Genomic DNA, 20714 nt, shown 5'->3' with positions numbered 1-20714 from the left:
ATGCCAACGTTTTGGCAAACGAACCTTGGCTAAAAGAACCTTGCAGCGTGCCGCCGCGTGCGTTCACCCTGCTCCCCTCGGAAACTTTTATAGGGTTTTAAAATCGATACCAAACCCCTATCTATACTAGGAGCTTATTCTCAACAAGCGTTTTTATAACGCTTCCTAATCACCTTCTTGTATCGTGATAGCAGGAAATCGATTGGATTGCAGCTTAAACTTATTTGCAATCTCATTAATATTCCCAATGTCACGTCAATTAATGAACCGTTAGAGCAAAACTCGTCACAGTCAAATTCTTGGTAATTTAAATATTATATTAATCAGCTAATATAAAGTTTTTATACTGGCACCTACTTTTATTTCGAATAATTTTGCGTCTACTTTACGTAATTGAAGCATCTTCAGTCTATGCAGATAAGATAAAGAAGGAAAGTAAGCTAAGCTAATCAAATGCTTAAAATACATTTTAGAGAAAGTGTATTGTAATTTAACAAGCGCAAATAAGAATAATGTTTGGCATTAATATTAGACTTGGCAGTCTGTTCTTAACTTCTTGTATTTTTTTATCCAATAAGTAAAAATTAATAAAACTCAAACGGCTGTAAATCTTTTGATTGATTAGAAGTTGACATGTAATTAAAGTTGACAATGTTTTTTTTTTATAAATGTGCTAACTACGCAATAAACATTAGACACATAATGTTTATAAGAAGAATTTTATCGCACTGTAGTTTCTTATAAAGTTTGAATTATCATTTATATAGTTAGAAATTAGAATACCTACATATACACGATTTATTTATTTCTTTCCAGAATAGACACGTCAGAGTTAGAATAGTATACGATCACAATATAATAGAATTGTAGAAGACTGTTATCTATTTATTTTATAGAAATCCAACATAATGTACTGTCTATCGTTCGTAAAAAATAACATTTTAAAAATTCATAAAATAACATCATAAAATAACCAGTATGATTAAATTGCTTACAGATTAACAACTATGTATGTAAAATATTTCAAGAAAAGATAAAGCCCAATTCAATATAAAAAGTATGTAAATGTAATTAACCCTTGTGACTGCGCGAAATCAGAATTATTGTGTCTTGTCACACGTTCTGAGTGATAAGAATTCTTTGTGATTTACGCCGAGTTGCACGAAAAGAAATTAAAATTTAAGTAGAGATGAAACTAATTGAATCACAAGAATTACATAAAAGTCTTGCGATTAAATTAGTTTAATCATTACTTAAATTTTAATTTCTTTTCGTGCAACTCGGCGTTACTCTCGTAATATAGAGACACTGTGTTATACGGAATGCTATACTTAAAGATTTTCAATTTCAGTGCGATCGCTATATATAGCAGCTATAGCCTGCATGCATTTCTGTTCAATAATTAAATTTTAGCGCGAGAGGCTACATAGTTTTTTTTTTTCAATTAATAACCTAACGACAATCTCCCCGTCTACACTGTATTTTAATTCGCTTAATATTTTGTTTGCTTGCAAACGAAAAAAAAAAAACCGACTTCAATTACATCGACAAGTAATACAACGTAGATCGACGAAAAAATAGTCAAGCAACTACGCGTTATTAAAGATTACTCAAAAAGTAGTTATCAGATCTCGATAAAATTTATACGTGACCACATGATAAACATCAGCTTTCGATTCAATTAAAAATTATCAAAATCGGTACACCCAGTAAAAAGTTATTACGGATTTTCGAGAGTTTCCCTCGATTCCTCTAGGATCCCATCATCAAATCCTAGTTTCCTTATCACGGTACTAAACTAGGGATATCCCCTTTCCAACAAAAAAAGAATTATCAAAATCGGTACATCCAGTAGAAAGTTATGCGGTATAATACAACGTAGGTCGACGAAAAAAGCGTCAAGTAAAAACACATTATTAGATATAACTCGAAAAGTAGTTGTTAGATCTCAAATAAATTTAAATGGGACCAATTGGCACACACCACCTTTCGATTAAAACAAAATTTGTCGAAATCGGTCTACCCGGTCAAAAGTTCTGATGTAACATACATAAAAAAAAAAAAATAAATAAATAAATAAATACAGTCGAATTGAGAACCTCCTCCTTTTTTGGAAGTCGGTTAAAAAAATATTGTATAGTATTATTATATCATACTGAGTTTCATTAGAATCACTCCATTTATTTTGATTAACTCATGGACAACACAAATTACCTACACAATATTTTATTTATATAGGCTCACACAGAGCAAGCTTGTATATTACACATAAACTGAACCGTATAATTTAATAAGTACGTATAGACATAACTTCCAAACGACTTTGGACAATTCTTTTTTTTTTTTTTTGTTTTTGCCAGGACAATATTTGTGTTAAAAAAATTTAAAAATCTATATGTTACATAAAAAAGGGGTACAAAATTTGCCCAGTTAGCTAGTTTCTCATATTACATTTAGACATTAGTATTTATAATCCCATAGAGGTTTCAATTAAGCGCAACATCTGCTCGACCATCATTCAATCAACACCTGCCGTCTCTGGTAATGCAGCCGTTCTTTTAATTGAAGACTGCTTTTTATTTTGTTGTATTCAATAATTTTTTATTTAAAGGAATATTCGTAAAGGCTTAGATTTTATCTTCGTAACTACTTCTGTTTATTTGTTGCAAGTCTAAGGTTTTAAAGGTAGGCTAAAGGCTAAGGCTTGAAGAGCTTTTGACCTTTCGCATTAATAATTTTTTACAGATGCTTTTTTAGTAACAATAAAAATATTTACGTATTAATTATTATTAAGTAAATGTGGAGTTTTATACATAATATAAAAGTGTTTGCTATCCCTTAACAATATAAAAAATTGCATTTCTTATTAAACTCAAGCCTATTGCTCTATTTTTATTTTACTTTTTTTACTGTATTCCTGCGAGACTTATTGTGTTTGCTTTTTATTATAGCTTTAAATTTCTTTGTCATAAGGCTCATATTGCTGTGAAGGTCTTAGAGCTTAAAGTACTAAACGAAGCGACAGTGCATAGCGAATCGCGTGTGTAAGGTGTAATTTATTACTCATTGTACTTTAGAGTTACGATGTTGATCGAAGAACTCGTGACACAGTACCTTTTTTTCTATTACTCTGTATTCTCTGACAAATTAGTAGATTTTTATCGTAGTAACAAAATTATTATATTTTTAAAATGCATATAAAATAAATATAGAGATAAATAAATTAAGAATGTTTTCTTTGCAAATGAATTGTATGTTATAAGCCTTATTCTTTACTCCAGAAAAGACTGGTAGAGACTTAGACGTGTTTGTCATTTCTAACTTACAGTGTTAAAATTAAAAAAAAAAATTGACTACAATAAAAATATTTAATTATGTTTTTAAGTTATACCAAAGATTAAAAAGTTTAAAATCTTTATAATACTGCTGTACATGTCTATACAACTTAGGTCACGTTGATTTTTACACGTTACGACCTATTACGTGACTATGGATTTAAACGTAATGAGAAATATGCCACAGTCTGTTATTTCACAATAATGTAACTTTGTTAACGGTAAAGATTAATTAAAATCGATTGACAAGTTTAGTTGATTAGATTAAAACAAAAATATACAAATCCTTCTAATTTTAATATTATAAGTAGGAAATATTCTTCATTAACATAAGTCTAATATTAGTACAAGAATTAACGAGATAAGGTTCAGACATTTCCTGTTAAGATTATATTGTAGTAAATAATAATATTATAAATATTTTTAATTTTTTTTTTTTTTTTTGTTAATATATCTTATAATAATCTAAGACTTTGTGTTTCAAACGTTCTTTAAAGAAGTGATGACTTATTTAGACATACATATGTGAAAGCTAGACGTTCTTCCAGTTAATAGTTACAAAAAAATAAATAAACTAATTAACTAAACAATTTTATGTGCCATTAAACATTTTTCAAAATATTTAGTTCGCTCTATGCGGAGGAGACGTAAATTTGATTTCTTTACAATAATTATTTACGAGTTTTCAATAAATAATGGAATCTAGTCCGTGGATTACGTGTATAAAACCGGTGTACATGTCCTTGAACTGAGAAGATCTCGAGATCCGTTCGGCTTTATATACTTTTCTTTTAATAAGGAGCGTTATGACGTTTTTCAAAACTTTAATACACTTTTGACACAACTTATATACTTATACTATACTACTACTATTATAATATACTAGCGACCCGCCCCGGCTTCGCACGGTTGCAAAGCTACCAGTGTTTCTCTACTATATTATGCATGTATTATACATATAAACATTCTTTTGAATCGCTTTATTTACTAAAGAAAACCGCATCAAAATCAATTTGTTTTATGCTGTGTAATGATAATAATTAACTAGCTGACATCCAGCGTACTGCCATTTTTGTGTGAACTGATTGTTTATAGGTTATCTTTATCAAAATCTTGTCCAGACAAAAGTAATAAAAATATATTTATTTAACCATAGAAATGTCTTCTTTTACTTATTTTTCGCTACTATTTTATTACCTAATTAAATAATTAATAAAAGTAAATATAACTACAGACATCCCACGCTGCTTTCGTCTCTTTAAGCCACGATACTTAATTCTTTCTCTTATTTCTAATTACTTCCGAATGGTTTACTACCCAGTTTTAATTAAAACTACACGAATTGTACTGTGTCAATAATGAAGTACGATTTACTGTTATTTTTCCAATTAATTAATATTTTAATTTAAACAATAGATAAATTATAAGGTAATTTTCCACTAATTTAAATTTTTAGAAGAAAATTTTTAGATGTGATTGCTCTTCTCTGGATTTGGGATCAACTAAATTTTTTTCAAGCCAAGTCTAATATACTGTACATTCCTTAAACATTGTTTAAGATTGTCCATATTTAAAATAATTACCTATTACAAACTAATTTTCTTTGCAATATGTTCGGTTCGGGAATTGTATTTCGTACCAAAATCGGCGGATAAATCTGAAAATCAGGTGCTAACTGGTCCATGACACGTATGAAATAATGTGGATTTAACTACCCATCTAAATAGTTCCATTTTTTATTTAAAAATTAAAGATTTTGTCGTATAAAACGCATTCGATTAGTTTTATTACAAGTGAACTGTTTAAGTTTATTTATGTATAATGTATATAATGACATATATTCGTCAGCTATGACTGCTTTTACAATCCACTTTATAGCATGACCTCTTTTCTAATATATTTAAAAAACTGAAAAATCTTATATATAAAATTCTCGTGTCACAGTGTTAGTTAAAATACTCTTCCGAAACGGCTGGGCAGATTTTTATGAAATTTTGTGTACATTTCGGGTAGGTCTGAGAACCGGTCAACATCTATTTTTCATACCCCTAAGTTATAAGGGAGAGAAGATTAAGGGGTTAATAACATATGTGGCAAACAAGGTTTGCGTGGTCAGCTGTAGTAATTATATAAAAAAGTGCATGTAAATGAGAATTCATAACTTCGAACGATCAAGCGAGTTTTGTAATTTACTACAACTTTGAAGCAGCATCAAGCTTTGTTAATGATGTAACTTTCTTGACCCGAAACGATGATCATTAAAAATTTGATCTGTAAAAGTAAATCCAATTAATTTACAGAAAGTAAAAACTAAAAGGTGGTGTAAATGAATAGTAATTACTGTGTGTGCTGACGATGAATCTGTGAAAAGTTTTTTTGTATAGAAAAAGAAAACCCTTTTTGTATTTCTATAAACCTTGTCATTAATGTAGTAGTGTTCATGTTAAATTTGTATATAACTTTGATAAGCAGTAAAACCTGATAAAATCGTATCCCTATCTGTTCTACTACTAAATTAGATAGAGCTTAATGTTTGATGTCTACATTAGTGTAACATTGTTAAACAAATAATACAAAGGTATAAAAAACTATATCAAATCGAACTAAAAATAATTATTTTAATTTTTTTTTACTGTTTGTTTTTATGACGGGAATAATATAAACATATACCTACATATATTCTGTAAAGTTTTATTCTGCTTACTTCCAGAGACAGATACAAACAAACAAACAGATGAAGGAACAGACATACTTACGTCACGGTCGTTGTAATAGGATTTTATTTATTCCTAAAGTGATTAACAGATTATGTACGATAATATTGTTAAAAGAGATTACGATTTAGTCGTGAGATTGAATCGTAATTATAATAAGTGAACCTGTTCCCGACCTGCACCTAAGACCTTAATCTATAATCTGTACCATTATATAAATCCAGTTATATGAATCAATAAAGGTTCCATCGTTTGTTACAGTTTTTTTTTTTATTAGAATATAATTTAAAATGTAATTTTTCAACAAGACCGTAAAGCTGAATGGAACAGGTAGCTTAGCTGGTTTACTATTTAAATCCATCCACAGTAAATAAAATCATATCATAATTATATATTTTAACAACATGAATTATGGACCTTCAACTCCTTTGTATTTCTTAACTCATTGCCTTTATTTTATGTTTAGTATCGCAAACGTTATCAATAAACCAATAACAATTGTAGGGAACAATTACAATTTCGTTAAAATTAACGCCAGCTTAAATCAACATTTTTGATAATGGGAATCCGAAATATTAAACGTCTGAACTTGCGATAACATAGCGATTACTGTAACTGAACAACAATGCTACAATACTAGTGTAGTGTTGTAAAATAGTTTAAGTGAATGATAAATTAATTTATAGGCTGTGCTATTTTGTGAGAATTATAAAAGAAACTATATTTCGTTGCATCAGAGTTGTTGTATTCATAAAAAGATTATTGATTAGATAGATATTGATAGATTGAGCAATTTTAATTATATCTTGGTTTTTAATATTTTTATAGAATAAAAGTAATAAAAAAAGTGCTATGACATGGTGTGATACAGCATACGGTATCAATTTGTTCTTAAAGAAAGTTAATTGGTTTTATGTTACGAGTACTAACTTTTCTTTAGTTTTTGAGACACAACCTACTACAATGTGTATACAAGAGTACCAATGCTATCTACTATAGCACTTACGTAAAATCAAATGCAGGATGAAAGCTTGCTGAAATACCTTGTACCTACCGACAATATTACCCTCTACCTAGCAGGTACGTGGGTTACGACACTAAAATGAAATGAAAGCATTATGTATTCTATTATTGGTCAAGAAAAGTAAAAATTTTCCATTCTCGTCGAATCTAATCATAAAAGTAGGAAATGTCAGCACATCGTGTTCGCGCACGCGCAAGGGAGAACAATTTGTTGAAAGTCGAATCAATTTGTTTTAGAAAGTAGATTGTTCTAAAGTTTCGCCTTTGTTCGATCATTTTGTAAAAAAATATCATTTTAAGTAAATATACGTAATCTATTTTAAATCACTATGATGTTATATTATAATATTTTTTATTACTTATTTAAAGTAATATTTATGTAATATACTTGATATGTATTTCACATTTTATTTTTAATATATTCTCAGTATTTTCACTTAAATACAAGTCTAAAAAAATTAATTTAAAAAAAATATATATTTAATTACAAAACCTGTATTTTTCAATATGAATTTCTCTTTCTTTTTCTAACGCAAGATATAAAAGTATTTCTTATTAACTATAAATTACAACAATTACGAGTATATTTAGGTGTAACTGTAGTAAACTCAGAAATATACAATTAAAAGAAAAACATTTTAGTTTTTTGTTTATTTGAAATAACAAACCTAGCTATAGATTTACTAGAAATATTCGGACCAATTTGACGAGAATTGAAAATAAGTGCTTCTACATATGTACAAAGTAGTTTGTAATTGTGTTACAAATAGTTTTCATTTTATTATCTATTGTTCATTTATTATTTTATTGGTCATTTTTTTAAAATCCCTATAGTTACGTTTATGTATGTACACTATGTGGAATAAATGTAGAGTGAACTATAGTATGAGAATTACTGTCTAAGATCAGGACAAGGTCAAGGTAAGCCTCTGGTGGTTTAAATAATTGCCTGTAACACATATAACAAGCTGTTGAGAAACAATTTTTTCTCTACTAAGTTTTTTACTAAATATAATATTATATTTAGTACTAGCTACTAACTTATCTACTAACATGTATCGATAAAATACAGTAATTGTGTAGGAATAGATTCATGTCATTTTTAGTTTATAAACTTAATGATAAGCGGCCATTAGTAATGCACTCTTTTCGTGACACCGATTAGATTATAAGACCTTGTAATAGATAATTATGTCCGATTTAAAAACAATGTCAAATGTTACTGTAGATGTATTTATAATAACATCGCTGAAACTGTTTCGACTTATAAAACCATAATGATAAACATAATTTCATAATTTTTTTCTAAAATTTCTTAATAGCTAAATGGTTTTCATATTCTTGAAAATAAGTTGTGATATCATAATCCATAATTAAATATGCATTATTAAGGATGGCTCAAAAAGTACGATTTACAATATAACACGATTAAATGCGACCACATGTCAAAAATGTAGTTGAATTGAAAACTTCCTCCTTTTTTGAAACTGGTTAAAAATGATCTGTTATGTCAAAATACACTTTATCTCGAAAGCGTCTTGCATGCTCTCAGACACGACCGATAGTAGGTATATAAACAAACCCACAAAACATGTAACCGAGACGAATTGACGTAATTTGTAATGATGTAAATTGTAAACATTTACCACATGAACCAGTTCATTGCGAACGTTCGTGTGTCGCAAAGAAATTAACTTCAATATCGGTAATATACTTAAAAACGTATCATTTTATCTTATTCATATTGTGCAATATTAAAATAAATAATAAAACAAAGTGTTACGATATTTAGGAATCAAGCGATTTATAATGTATAATTATTATTATGTTATCAAAGTGATAAGATAATCTTATATGTCACATCTTCAGCTCATTTATAAACTTTATATAAAGTCATACTTCAACTTCAACTTTATATACTCGTACAGCTGACCCCGGCAGACATTGTTCTGCATATCTTGTGAACTGTCAGACGCGTACAGTTAAAATACTAGTTTTATGAAAGTTTTCGATTGTCTGAGCAAATATCTTAAGTATATTTCAACGACGAATTAGGAAAGTTTTTAATTTTAATGTATGTATGCAAATAAATATTTATAATATCTGTAATTAATAAACTCTACATCTGCATAATATTTTACAACATCCTACTCACAACAAAATTGCACGTGGACGAAACATCTGGAAACTATACGCAGTTGTACAGGAAAATACTTCGAAGAAAAGGAGAATATTAACTTATAGGTTTATTTTTAGCATCAATTCATAAATAATGTATATGAAATACGCAATTTGTTCGTACAAGCCGGCAACATTACCCATCTAACGTTCCGACATAATTGAGCATATTTATTTTAACAAGGCGAGACAATGCGCCAATTTCACAATTCGAGCGATTATAATACATCGGACTGATACGTGCATTAAGCAAAGCAAAATATTTCGAAATTGACTTATATAACGACAATCGCTCGTAGAACCCTGTTGGGCCTTATGCCAGACACCTTTTCTTCGTATACTGTTTATTCCAATGCTTGCTTAAGCTACATTTTTTAAGTAAAATTTTTTTACGCACCCATGATTTGAGGAACAAGCTGGTTAATTCGTGACGAGAGTGTTACGAAAAGAATGATCGGGAGAGGCGAACGGAAGTTGAGAGGGAGATATTTTTGATATAAGGTAAATATGTAATAGGTAAGGTAACAGTTATAAGGAAGATGTAAGTGAAGATAGAAAGGGAGAGAGAGTTACGTTTTGTAAGTACTTCAGTCGTGTTTTATTCATTTGTGTATCTGTGCATCTATTTGTTTCCTGCCAGTAATATTATAGTTGAATAGATTACAAACAAAAACATCATTTTTTACATTAATTTGAAAAATCGCTACACTAGAAATATCTTAAAATGTTTAGATGATTTTTATTCTTATATTTAAGAGTGATTTTTATGAATTAAGTCAACTTAAGAGATTTGTTTAAGTCTCTAATAGAATCTGAAGATAAGTGCAGTTTAATTTCTGAACTGCTGCAAGACAACACAGCAGACTTCACAGTTATCAGTTGATGTTAAGCTGGTAAGCCTGCAACGTCAGGAGCATTGTAAGCGCATTGTCGACCCTATACTGACCCTCACCTGGAGCTCTGGCTACCTCACTCACCACAGGAATACAACACTACTCGACAGCAGCATTATAGCTGTGGTCTTCTGTAAGATTGACTTACTATCCCACTTTGGGCTACTCCAGTTTTGAACATCAATAAATATTGCCTGCTGTGCCCTACCTTAATAGAAATAACAAGAAAATAGAAAATTCATTCTCGACGAAAACCGGGCAATATTAATATAAAATATATACAAAAGAGAAAACGACCTTACATTAGTTCAATAGTTAAGGCGTTTCACGTGTCAACATTCTACTGTTCTGAACTCATTTAAGTTGACGTAACAAAAATAATTACTTGGAGGCTTCTTGAGACTCAGAGTTAAAGACCGACATACCACCAACGAAATAATAGAACATTAAGTCGCACACACTGTTACTAACGGTTTATTGTGTTCAATTTTAGTAATTACTTCCTCCTATTATTTATTTGTATGGACAATTTTGATACGTTTGAAAAGAGTTTGTATGGTACTTTAGAATAATTCATACAATGTTTTTATACAAAAAAAGTTCATTTTAATTTCGCTAATACTTTATTAATTACATGAAAGACGATATACTAACTTAACAGAGTGCAAAGGCGGGCTTATCGCTGATAGTGATTTCATGATAAAGAAAGCATCGGAAACAGGATATAACATAACATAATAACATAAGTACGCAGTGTCAATAATAGCTTTAAGAAAAAAAGAAAAAAATATTTTTATTTGATCACAACTAGTAACAGTAATACTTAGAAAATAATACTAGTTCATAAAAATAATATAGTAATTAAAATGTAACCTAACAAATACATTACAATATGACATGTAATAATTCATACAATGTATGTATAAAGCACATAAATACATATAAACTACGTACAAGATATAAAGTATCATAAGATCAACAGTAAAAACTTTACGGACAAGAAGAAGGCCTTTAAGTTACGAATATTAAATAAAGTTTTTAATTCGTTCCTTCCTGGAGATTTATGTTCAAATTTATTTTCGTATTATAAGATTTAAATAAGATTTAATTTATTACACCTACTCTATTTTAAATAAAGCCTTCAAGTAAGAATATCCTTCATACAAAATTTAAATTATCAGGCATAGATATCACAGAACAAAGTAAAAACTAATTCTAATTATCTAAGAACTTGAGATTTAGGTTTGAGATTGAAAAAAAATCTTTAAACAATCTTTATTGCAACAAGGTCGAGCGCTTCTTTTTAAGTCTTCGTAGTTAAATTTGATAGCTGATGAGCGATACTGGCCTTGTGGTAAACATGTATATTGTGTGGATGGCACTTAAGACTATAACTAGCTATAACTTTTTTATAGTTAACTTACGTATGTATACATATTGTATATTGAATATAGTATATTGTATACACTTTATTGAAGCTAGTTATAATTACGACTCGTCCATCCGCTCTAGATTAGGTAGAACATAGGATACGTTACAATGTATAAGATTCATAGAAATAAGCAAGAGACGCAAACTCAGCGTCTGGTCGGCCCACCCTGACATCCGCTGGGCACAAGACTGTAGTAGTTAAGACAGAGACATTAAAGCCTCCAAATCGGTTACATGTCTTTCATTTTATTTTATGTAAATTAAGTTAGTTAGTAGTAATTAATATAAATTGTTTCCAAACGCTCCGAAACCAAAAGTAGCTATAAGCAAACGTGTATAAAACATTGTTTTATCAGAATTATCATTTAATTACAATCAATTACAAAAGAGGTATTTCACGGTCATTTTAAAAATAAAATATTTCTTAATTAAATTTTATACAATTATTAAAATCAGATAAAGTTCCACGACCTACAAACCTTGTCCATACCATTTGTGACTTACGTGATTACTTTCTTATTCTTAATACTTTCAAACAAAATGAAGTTTACCATGTACGTTCATATATAAACAATTTTCATTTAGTTTTTAACTTAAACTTTAGTAAAAACTAAATAATTACGAATGTTTAATTTACACTACGTTGGCGCAACGGTCACAGCACTGGTTAGTGGCTGTTGCGCTGGCGATTGTGGGTTCGATCCTCACACATGACAAACATTTGCATTGGCCATACAGATGTTTGCCGTGGTCTGGGTATTTGTGCAGGCTTTATGAGTCTCCCCACCATGCCTCGGAGAGCATGTTAAGCTGTCGATACCGGTTGTTATCATGTACACCTAATAGCGATCGTTACTCATAGTAGAGAATATATCCGCCAACCCACGTTGGAGCAGCAGCGTGGCGGATTAGGCTTTGATCCTTCTCCTATATGGGGAAAGAGGCCTATACCCAGCAGTGGGATATTACTGGCTGAAGCGTAATTACCATTACTGTCTTAGCAACTCTATATCGTGAACAATTATTTCGTTATTATTAAATAACTAAATAATAATAACATTGCGCACTATTCGCTGTCTGCTAACCCGCAGTGGAGCAGCGTGGTGGATTAAGCTCCAAACCTTCTCGTATATGGAGAAAGAAGCTTATGTCCAGCTGTGTGATGTTATAGTCTGTATCGTGATTGTGCATTTATATTATATGAGTTCTTTTTTGTTACCAAGTCCTGCAAACAAATAATATTTCTCATAGTATGTGTGTAAATTCAAAATGACACATCTTCGACAGGCGCAAATAAACTTAATTTTCCAATAATTTCTAAGTAGCGTTCTATTGTTTTTTTACACAGTTTAGTCTTCAAAAACTTAAGTCGCTGAAATGAAGATAGATGTACATTCACTGGCGCTAAATCTCGTTAAAATCATATTTAACGATAGTACAAATTACATATAAAACCAAGAAATTTAAAAAATAGAGATTATTTCGTTAAAAATCATTATAAGATAGAGGAAATTATACGTATATCTTTGTCTTATTCTTAAGTTGAGGTTTGTGGCGTAATTAATAATAAAAAATAAATGAACGCGTCACACTCAACAGCTCCCGGTAGGATTTTTTCCATTGTTAGGGATCCGGAAACACAAACAACATACATGTAGAAACGTCCAGACCACTACCAACATACCGACACAAATGTTTTTCATGTGCGGAGATCTCTCCCGCGACCGCTACCGCTACAACCAGTGCTGTGACCGTTGCGCCAACGTGTCAATTATGTCTGGAACCTCGAACGGTCAATAACCTTTTGAAGTTTTTCAATTTCAAATAATTTAGTCAACCTCGCTTTGATATATTATGATTATTGTTCGTACGTAATACCAATTTAAAATTGTTGAATAATAATTTGAACATATCTTTATACTTTTATTTTATTTTTTATTTATTTTTTTATAAAGAGAATAAGTGAAATAATTTTAATTTTTATTACTTTTATTTATTTTTGCTTATGAAATTTTCTGTAGGTACTTATTAAAAATTTTGCAATTATTATATAAACAACATTTTTTTTTAAGTTAACCTAAATTTTTGAAAATTGCGTTCAGAAAAAATTAATACATCTTCATGAAACACTGTAGATTTGACACATTAATGACGTAATGTGTTATATAAACATATATTAAAAAAAATATGATACTACCTACAGCGAAATCTGAGTAGAGAACGTGCAATTCACATTCTATTTCCTTAATTAAAAATACTTTTAAATTCGAAAATTAACATAATACTTCTTACAGGAGGAAGTCATATGCTATGAGTAGGTTCCAAATTGAACTACAAAACCTAACTTTTGGACATTTATAAATCTTATATAAAATAAATATATTTTTTAGCTTTTTATAATTTTAGCTTTTATCGACCTGAAGCATGCAATGGTGCCACTTTAAAGCTTAGAAATAATACGGTCGTCGTAATTGTTGTATTTACTATACAATTGTCAGTGTTTTCTTATTTTTACCTGGTAATTAAGATTAATTTTTATTCAGTTAGAGATAATAATAGATCGTTCACCGACTAACTGTAATATAAATAATACCTATAAGTAAAGTTTCTTAATACTGTAAATACTTGACACCTCAAATGCATTTTAATTCATGCTTGTATTAAATGAATTCGCAGGTACTATTACTTGCTGTTGAAAATATTGAAGTAACTAGGTATTGACTCAACAAAGCCTAATGCAATTTAGATTTCGTTTTCGCCTCATCAGCTGTGTACATTTATTTTAATTAATTTAAGCTTAGACACAAATATACATCAAAAGTTGATTGAATTATTTGTTCTAAATTATTACTAATTGTATAGAAGAATTTATTTATAAAAGGTAAACTAAACATAATGAACTGAACTATAAAAATGAGTATACTAAAAATATAAAAAACTTAACTATTCAGACCAAACCAGATCAGACCTACATCCTGTAATGACTTATAATAAGAAAAATTGAGAAAATCTCGCGGTATTTTATTTCTAACTTCATCCTAAATAGATGTGATATCGGATAGCCGTATTTCACGAAGCGTGAGAAAGCAATTGCAACGATTAAGATCGAATACTTTCTTTGTGATCTTGTAGGTGTAATTTTGACATGGCGTATTATCATACCAAACGCCTTGATCGATTATTGCGCACTTTCACCGTTGATAAATCATATTTGATTTTTGTTTAATCCAAATTAGTACAAAGTCTCATATGAAAGGTGAATTTTGATAAAATTTCATTTGGTATCTAAGCTATCAGTAGTTAAACCAATGAAATGAAATTGGGGAGACAGGCGATCGCGCGTCAAACTTAATTGCAGTGGTCCGCGCGCTGCTCAGTTTGTTCTGCGCCGCCACGTTGATCACGTCGACGTTGGCGCTGGCGTGTCTCACTGAACGCATTAAAAATATGGCAACCGCGGGCACTGACGGTAACTGAAAATCACACCGTAGTGAGTGACATTCCAAAGTTAAGTGCCCGATGGAAGAATGACGGAAGAAAATGAGCAATGCGACTCCTTCAATTCATGGGAATTGAATGGACTTAACTCTTTAGACCTATGGGATTACACCGTGGAACTGGAATGTCTGCAAGGAACCGAAGGTTAGTGTTGCGTAAAAGAGAGGGGGCGTTGCGGTAGCCGTTTCGCTCGCTGGACAATTCGCAATGCACAAAATATGGGCATGACACCTGAAAATTGAACCATAGAATTAGACAACGTTCGTTACGGTAGCAATTTGACTCACAACAGTGACGGCATTATGTTTTGTTTTCTAATGTTTACGCGAATTTTACTCATTTAATAAAACACTTTTTTCGGATTTTATCGCGGTTTATTGTTAACTTTTGATTCCCGACGTTTCGGATACTTTACAGCAACCATGGTCACGGGAGGAGTCCTCCCGTGTTTGTGAAAAAAGTGTTTTATTAAATGGCATTATGTTTTACCATTTTATTTGCTTTATGTGGTTATTTTCCAAAGGCTTCAAATTTTAATTAAAAAAAAATTTATCAGCATGCGCCAGAGTCATATTTCCCTTGGTGTACTATTAAAAAGATAAGCCATTGTAAACGTAAATGCAGTGTGAGTGGCTACAAGTTATCTTCTATATTTATCAATAATTAAGTCATTGTTTGAATGATTACATATTTTCACTCTTGACATTTATCTTCACGCGATATGATTTTTATATAAGGAATAATAACTTTTTACAGCGACGGCGTTAACACCGTCTCTTATTTCCTTAAGTTGACGTATACAACCTTCTAGACGTGCGAAGGCATCATTATTATTTTGCTATAAAAAAGATTAATTCAAGATTCATTAATCATGTTACTACGTAGATTGATTTACTTTATATTAATTATATTCTTTGTTTTACTATTTTTTTTAATATGTTAATGTATATACATATTATGACTATTGTTGTCTCGAACTCGTTTAAATGTGTTTTGATTTATTTATTTAAATTAGGATCAGAACCTTTGCACCCAACAGGTGCAACTCATTGTTATAGTCGTCATTTACATTAAAATATTTTCAATATTTGAAAAACCTAGTTTTGTTTTCTCTATGCTTAAATGGCGCTTCTATTAATAAAATTTTATATAAAGGTTTACTTACATATCTCGAAATATATCTTTTACTGTAATTTGTGACAAAAGGATTTTCTTTAATAATACAGTTTAGTTTGCAGTGGTCTGGGTGTTTGTGTACTCGTAGTCCTTGTGGGTCTTCCCACCGTGCCTTGGAGAGCACGTTAAGCCGTCGGTCCCGGTTGTTATCATGTACACCTGATAGCAATCGTTACTCGTAGTAGGGAATATATCCGTCAACCCGCATTGGATCAGCGTGGTGGATTAAGCTCTGATCCTTCTCCTACATGGGGAAAGAGGCCTATGCCCAGTTGTGGGATATTACAGGCTAAAGCGTAAGAAATTATTTCTTGAAGTCAATTTCTAGAAGTTGTTAGCTTGGTCTTCTAAATTATCTCTTTATTTGTTATAATAACTAATTTCCTAAAATAAGTTGAAAATCAAATATAATGAAAACGTTATATATGAAAACTATATAGGAGGTATATGGTTTTTACGTTCGTTTCATCAACATAGCGTGAATACAAATTATTACAAGCAAAAAACGAGTTTTCAGACGTACTTAACTCGTTTCATACACGGTGAACCATGATTCGATGTTTTGACTTGCTTCTTACAATTAATTAACTTTAATAAGAAAAAAAAAAACGCCTCATCATACCGGTTTCGCTGTAATGGATCTTAATTATAATTTACTTTGTTATTAGACCTAGCATTATATAAGAAGTATACTACTATACTCAACATAATTTTATCTGGTTGTTTTTAAATATTATTCATTACCAAGTAGGTCCTAACACATACAAAATAATCGAGGTTAAGCTAAAAAAAATTGTTCAGATTAGTTTACGCTAAAATAATAAATAAATGATCGTTTTTCGAATCTATTATTATTTTTTATATTGGTTGACGTACGGGCTCAATATATTTGTCAGACATACAGAGAGCTTCAATATTCTATGTCTAAATTTAGCTAACTTATTAAGTCAAAACATTTTCGCTAAACTTGCTTGAAAAATGCTGATAGATTATTAAACTAGCTATGGAAATGTGAAGAGATGAAAAGGTAGAAACAGAGCAGACAGAAGAGCACAGCTATGGAGATTCAACTAGGAATCCTAGGTCACACAATGGACAACCAGGCTGACAATGATTTTAATGCTATAAAATTACGCAAAAATAAATTGAATTAATAAAATAAATAAAAACAAGTTGATGTATGTATATTTACTGAAATTACTTGATTTAAATTCGCCTTTAATGAGCTACACAGGAGTCGTAAAATTTATACTGTAGATTAATCATTTCATAATCATCATCATTTCAGCCTATCACAGTCCACTGCTGGACATAGGCCTCCACAAGTTTACGCCAAAAATGGTGTGAACTCATGTGTATGTATGCTGTGGTTACGGCATCAAAAAATATAGCCACCCCCTCTCTTCCCGTGGGTGTCGTAAGAGGCGACTAAGGGATAACAAGGTTCCACAACCCCCTTGGAATTTAAGAAGCCGACCGATGGCGGGATAACCATCCAACTGCTGGCTTTGAAATACACAGGCCGAAGACGGGCAGTAGCGTCTTCGGTGCGACAAAGCCAGCCCTGCGGTCACCAACCCGCCGGCCCACCGTGGTGACTATGGGCAACACACATGAGTACTGTAGATTGTCCTACCTATAATAAAATTGAACCCTGCTGAAAGTTCCAAATAAAAAATGACGTTTGTATGGGAAGATATTGTAAATATTGCGTGTTTGAAACAGGGATTCCAAAATTTTCATACAATTTTCATATAATTTTTATCTGGGCTATCTGTATCCAGATAGATCTATCTGGATTCCAGATATCCAGATTTTTTATTTGAAACTTTCAGCAGGGGAACATCACTACAACAACAATAAATTGAATAATCATATAATGTTTAATTTTTTATATATGTATATTCGAGGTAATTAGTGATCATGCAAGAATAAATATCGTATCGAAATGACGTAAACGTCGTTACTGATTTTTTATTGAATAAAAAATAATACTTTTACTGCTATTCACAGCTGTTACCAAGAATTTCATAACTACCGTATAATTCTTACGAGATTAGTAATAATGAAAGAATATTATATTCTCTTTAAAAAAATTAAAAATTTATTTTAGAAATTTTCAGCAAACATTCATAAATATATGTCAATTCTTTAGTTATCTTGTAACAATACATCAGTTACATTATCACCGTTTTATTAAAATCTTAAAAAACAAGATTTCTATTTACATAAATACAAAAAATACGTTATATACTTCGTATATGTAAATAATTTACAATCTTATTTTATACCGTTAAACATTTTAAATCATATAGTTAAGTAACTTCTCTAGCTACTGCTACGCGCCAATAAAAGAACCAATTGACAGTACAATAGTTTTTGCCTGTTCATCAAACTTGATAAGTGACCAAACGTTAAACTAATGAACAATTGAATAGTAGTAGATAAATAAATATCTGCCAACCCGCATTGGAGCAGCATGGTGGATTAAGCTCTGATTCTTCTCCTACACGGGGAAAGAGGCATATGCCCAATAGTGGAATATTACGGGCTGAAGCGTAGATAAACAAATACAAATAAAGGTCCATTGTCTTTCCCAAGTAGGATATTGATGCGTTAAAAGCTACCCAATTATCTCATAATGATATCTATTTGTAAGTAATGAATATTTATATTACCTTTACTATCTTTTTAATGTGATTATTATTTATCTGAAGTACAGGATAAAACTAGGTTTAGAATAAAGTAATGATACTATCTTAATATAAAAAGTCTGTATATAAATGTGTGGGTTCGTCTCCTCAAAGGATAAAACAAGGATAAAAGGAAAATGAAAAAAAAATAAGTATTCTAATTATATGCAGAAATAAAAATAAAATAAGGAAATTAAAATTGACATTTTTAGCATAAGGTAATTAATTTAAAAAGTCTGTATATAAATGTGTGGGTTCGCCTCCTCAAAGGATAAAACACGGATAAAAGGAAAATGAAAAAAAAAAATAAGTATTCTAATTATATGCAGAAATAAAAATAAAATAAGGAAATTAAAATTGACATTTTTAGCATAAATGAATTAAGAAATTCTGTATTATTTATTTATTTAAACTGTCATAATATTTTTTTTTCTTAGTATGCCGTAATATTATGTCCATTTCAATATTATTGATAAAAGTTTTGACGTATAGACAATTTGTAGACCGTATCGGTTTTTTTTATTATTCGTGAGGTATATATTTTATATGTTAAACTTATTTGTTTAATTGTAAAATAGGTAAAAATGGCGATAATTTTTGTTTTCTATTGAATATAAGATTTAAGCTGGGGGGTTAAAACTGAACTTCATAAAAGTCTCACTTATTAACCGACTTCCAAAAAAGGAGGAGGTTCTCAATTCGACTGTATTTTTTTTTTATGTATGTTACATCAGAATTTTTTAACGGGTAGACCGATTTCGACAAATTTTGTTTTAATCGAAAGGTGGTGTGTGCCAATTGGTCCCATTTAAATTTATTTGAGATCTAACAACTACTTTTCGAGTTATATCTAATAATGCGTTTTTACTTGACGCTTTTTTCGTCGACCTACGTTGTATTAGACCGCATAACTTTCTACTGGATATACCGATTTTGATAATTCTTTTTTTGTTGGAAAGGGGATATCCCTAGTTTTGGTACCATGATAAGGAAACCAGGATCTGATGATGGGATCCCAGAGTAATCGAGGGAAACTCTTGAAAAGCCGTAATAACTTTTTACTGGATGTACCGATTTTGATAATTTTTAATTTAATCGAAAGCTGATGTTTATCATGTGGTCACATATAAATTTTATCGAGATCTGATAACTACTTTTTGAGTAATCTTTGATAATGCGTAGTTGCTTGACTATTTTTTCGTCGATCTACGTTGTATTATTGAGTAAAACTCTCCTCTATTTGCATCGCATACATTCGTTGTTTGATATTTTTTACCGAAAACATTAACCTAATACACAAGAAAGAACTGGATACTTTAAAAGACAGCTTTCATAGAAAACTGATTTCGTATAATAATATTATACGTTTACTAGAATTGGCTAAGGAAATTGACCTGATACTATTGTGTTACAAGATCATTTACCTAACTCTTGCCCTCCAGATGTAAGATAGAGCTTTTTTCAGGCTATTAAAAGTATATTATTATACAGAAGAAGCAAAATCAAATAAAGGTTTGAAATAAAGAGAAAAAACTTATTCGTTAAGACTGTGTCAAAAGTTATGGGGAAGGCTGGTACTAAAATGGTACAATAGCCAAAAGAATTGCAGCATGGAAAACTTGTAGCTATTACCCTAGTCCTTCTGCAGACCGTCACTATTTATTTGTAGACACTGTTGGATCAAAATTTTGTTGAGTGTCCAAATCAACGAAAGAATCACCTGGATAATCTCTGTTTATTCTGTTAAACAAAAACATTGAATTTTCTGTTACT

The 20714-nt window shown here is 30.4% G+C and overlaps 1 protein-coding gene across 3 annotated transcripts in view; it reads left to right on the top strand.

The window, feature by feature from the left end:
- LOC123653643 (cerebellar degeneration-related protein 2-like) overlaps window positions 1-20714 on the top strand; it is an 89351-nt gene that overhangs the window by 55618 nt on the left and 13019 nt on the right. Inside the window, exon 1 of one of the 3 annotated variants that reach the window (XM_045589637.1) lies at window positions 14954-15216. The exons of the other annotated variants lie outside the window; for them this stretch is intronic. Coding sequence (XP_045445593.1) covers window positions 15102-15216 — 115 coding nt within the window. The 5' untranslated portion in view covers window positions 14954-15101. Of the gene's footprint in view, window positions 1-14953; window positions 15217-20714 lie in introns of those variants that run through there. 3 annotated transcript variants of the gene reach the window in all.

This window comes from Melitaea cinxia, chromosome 5, assembly GCF_905220565.1.
Source record: "Melitaea cinxia chromosome 5, ilMelCinx1.1, whole genome shotgun sequence".
Taxonomy (NCBI): Eukaryota; Metazoa; Arthropoda; class Insecta; order Lepidoptera; family Nymphalidae; genus Melitaea; species Melitaea cinxia.
Note: the sequence above shows the minus strand (reverse complement) of the source record. Positions and strands in the feature narration are given on the sequence as shown.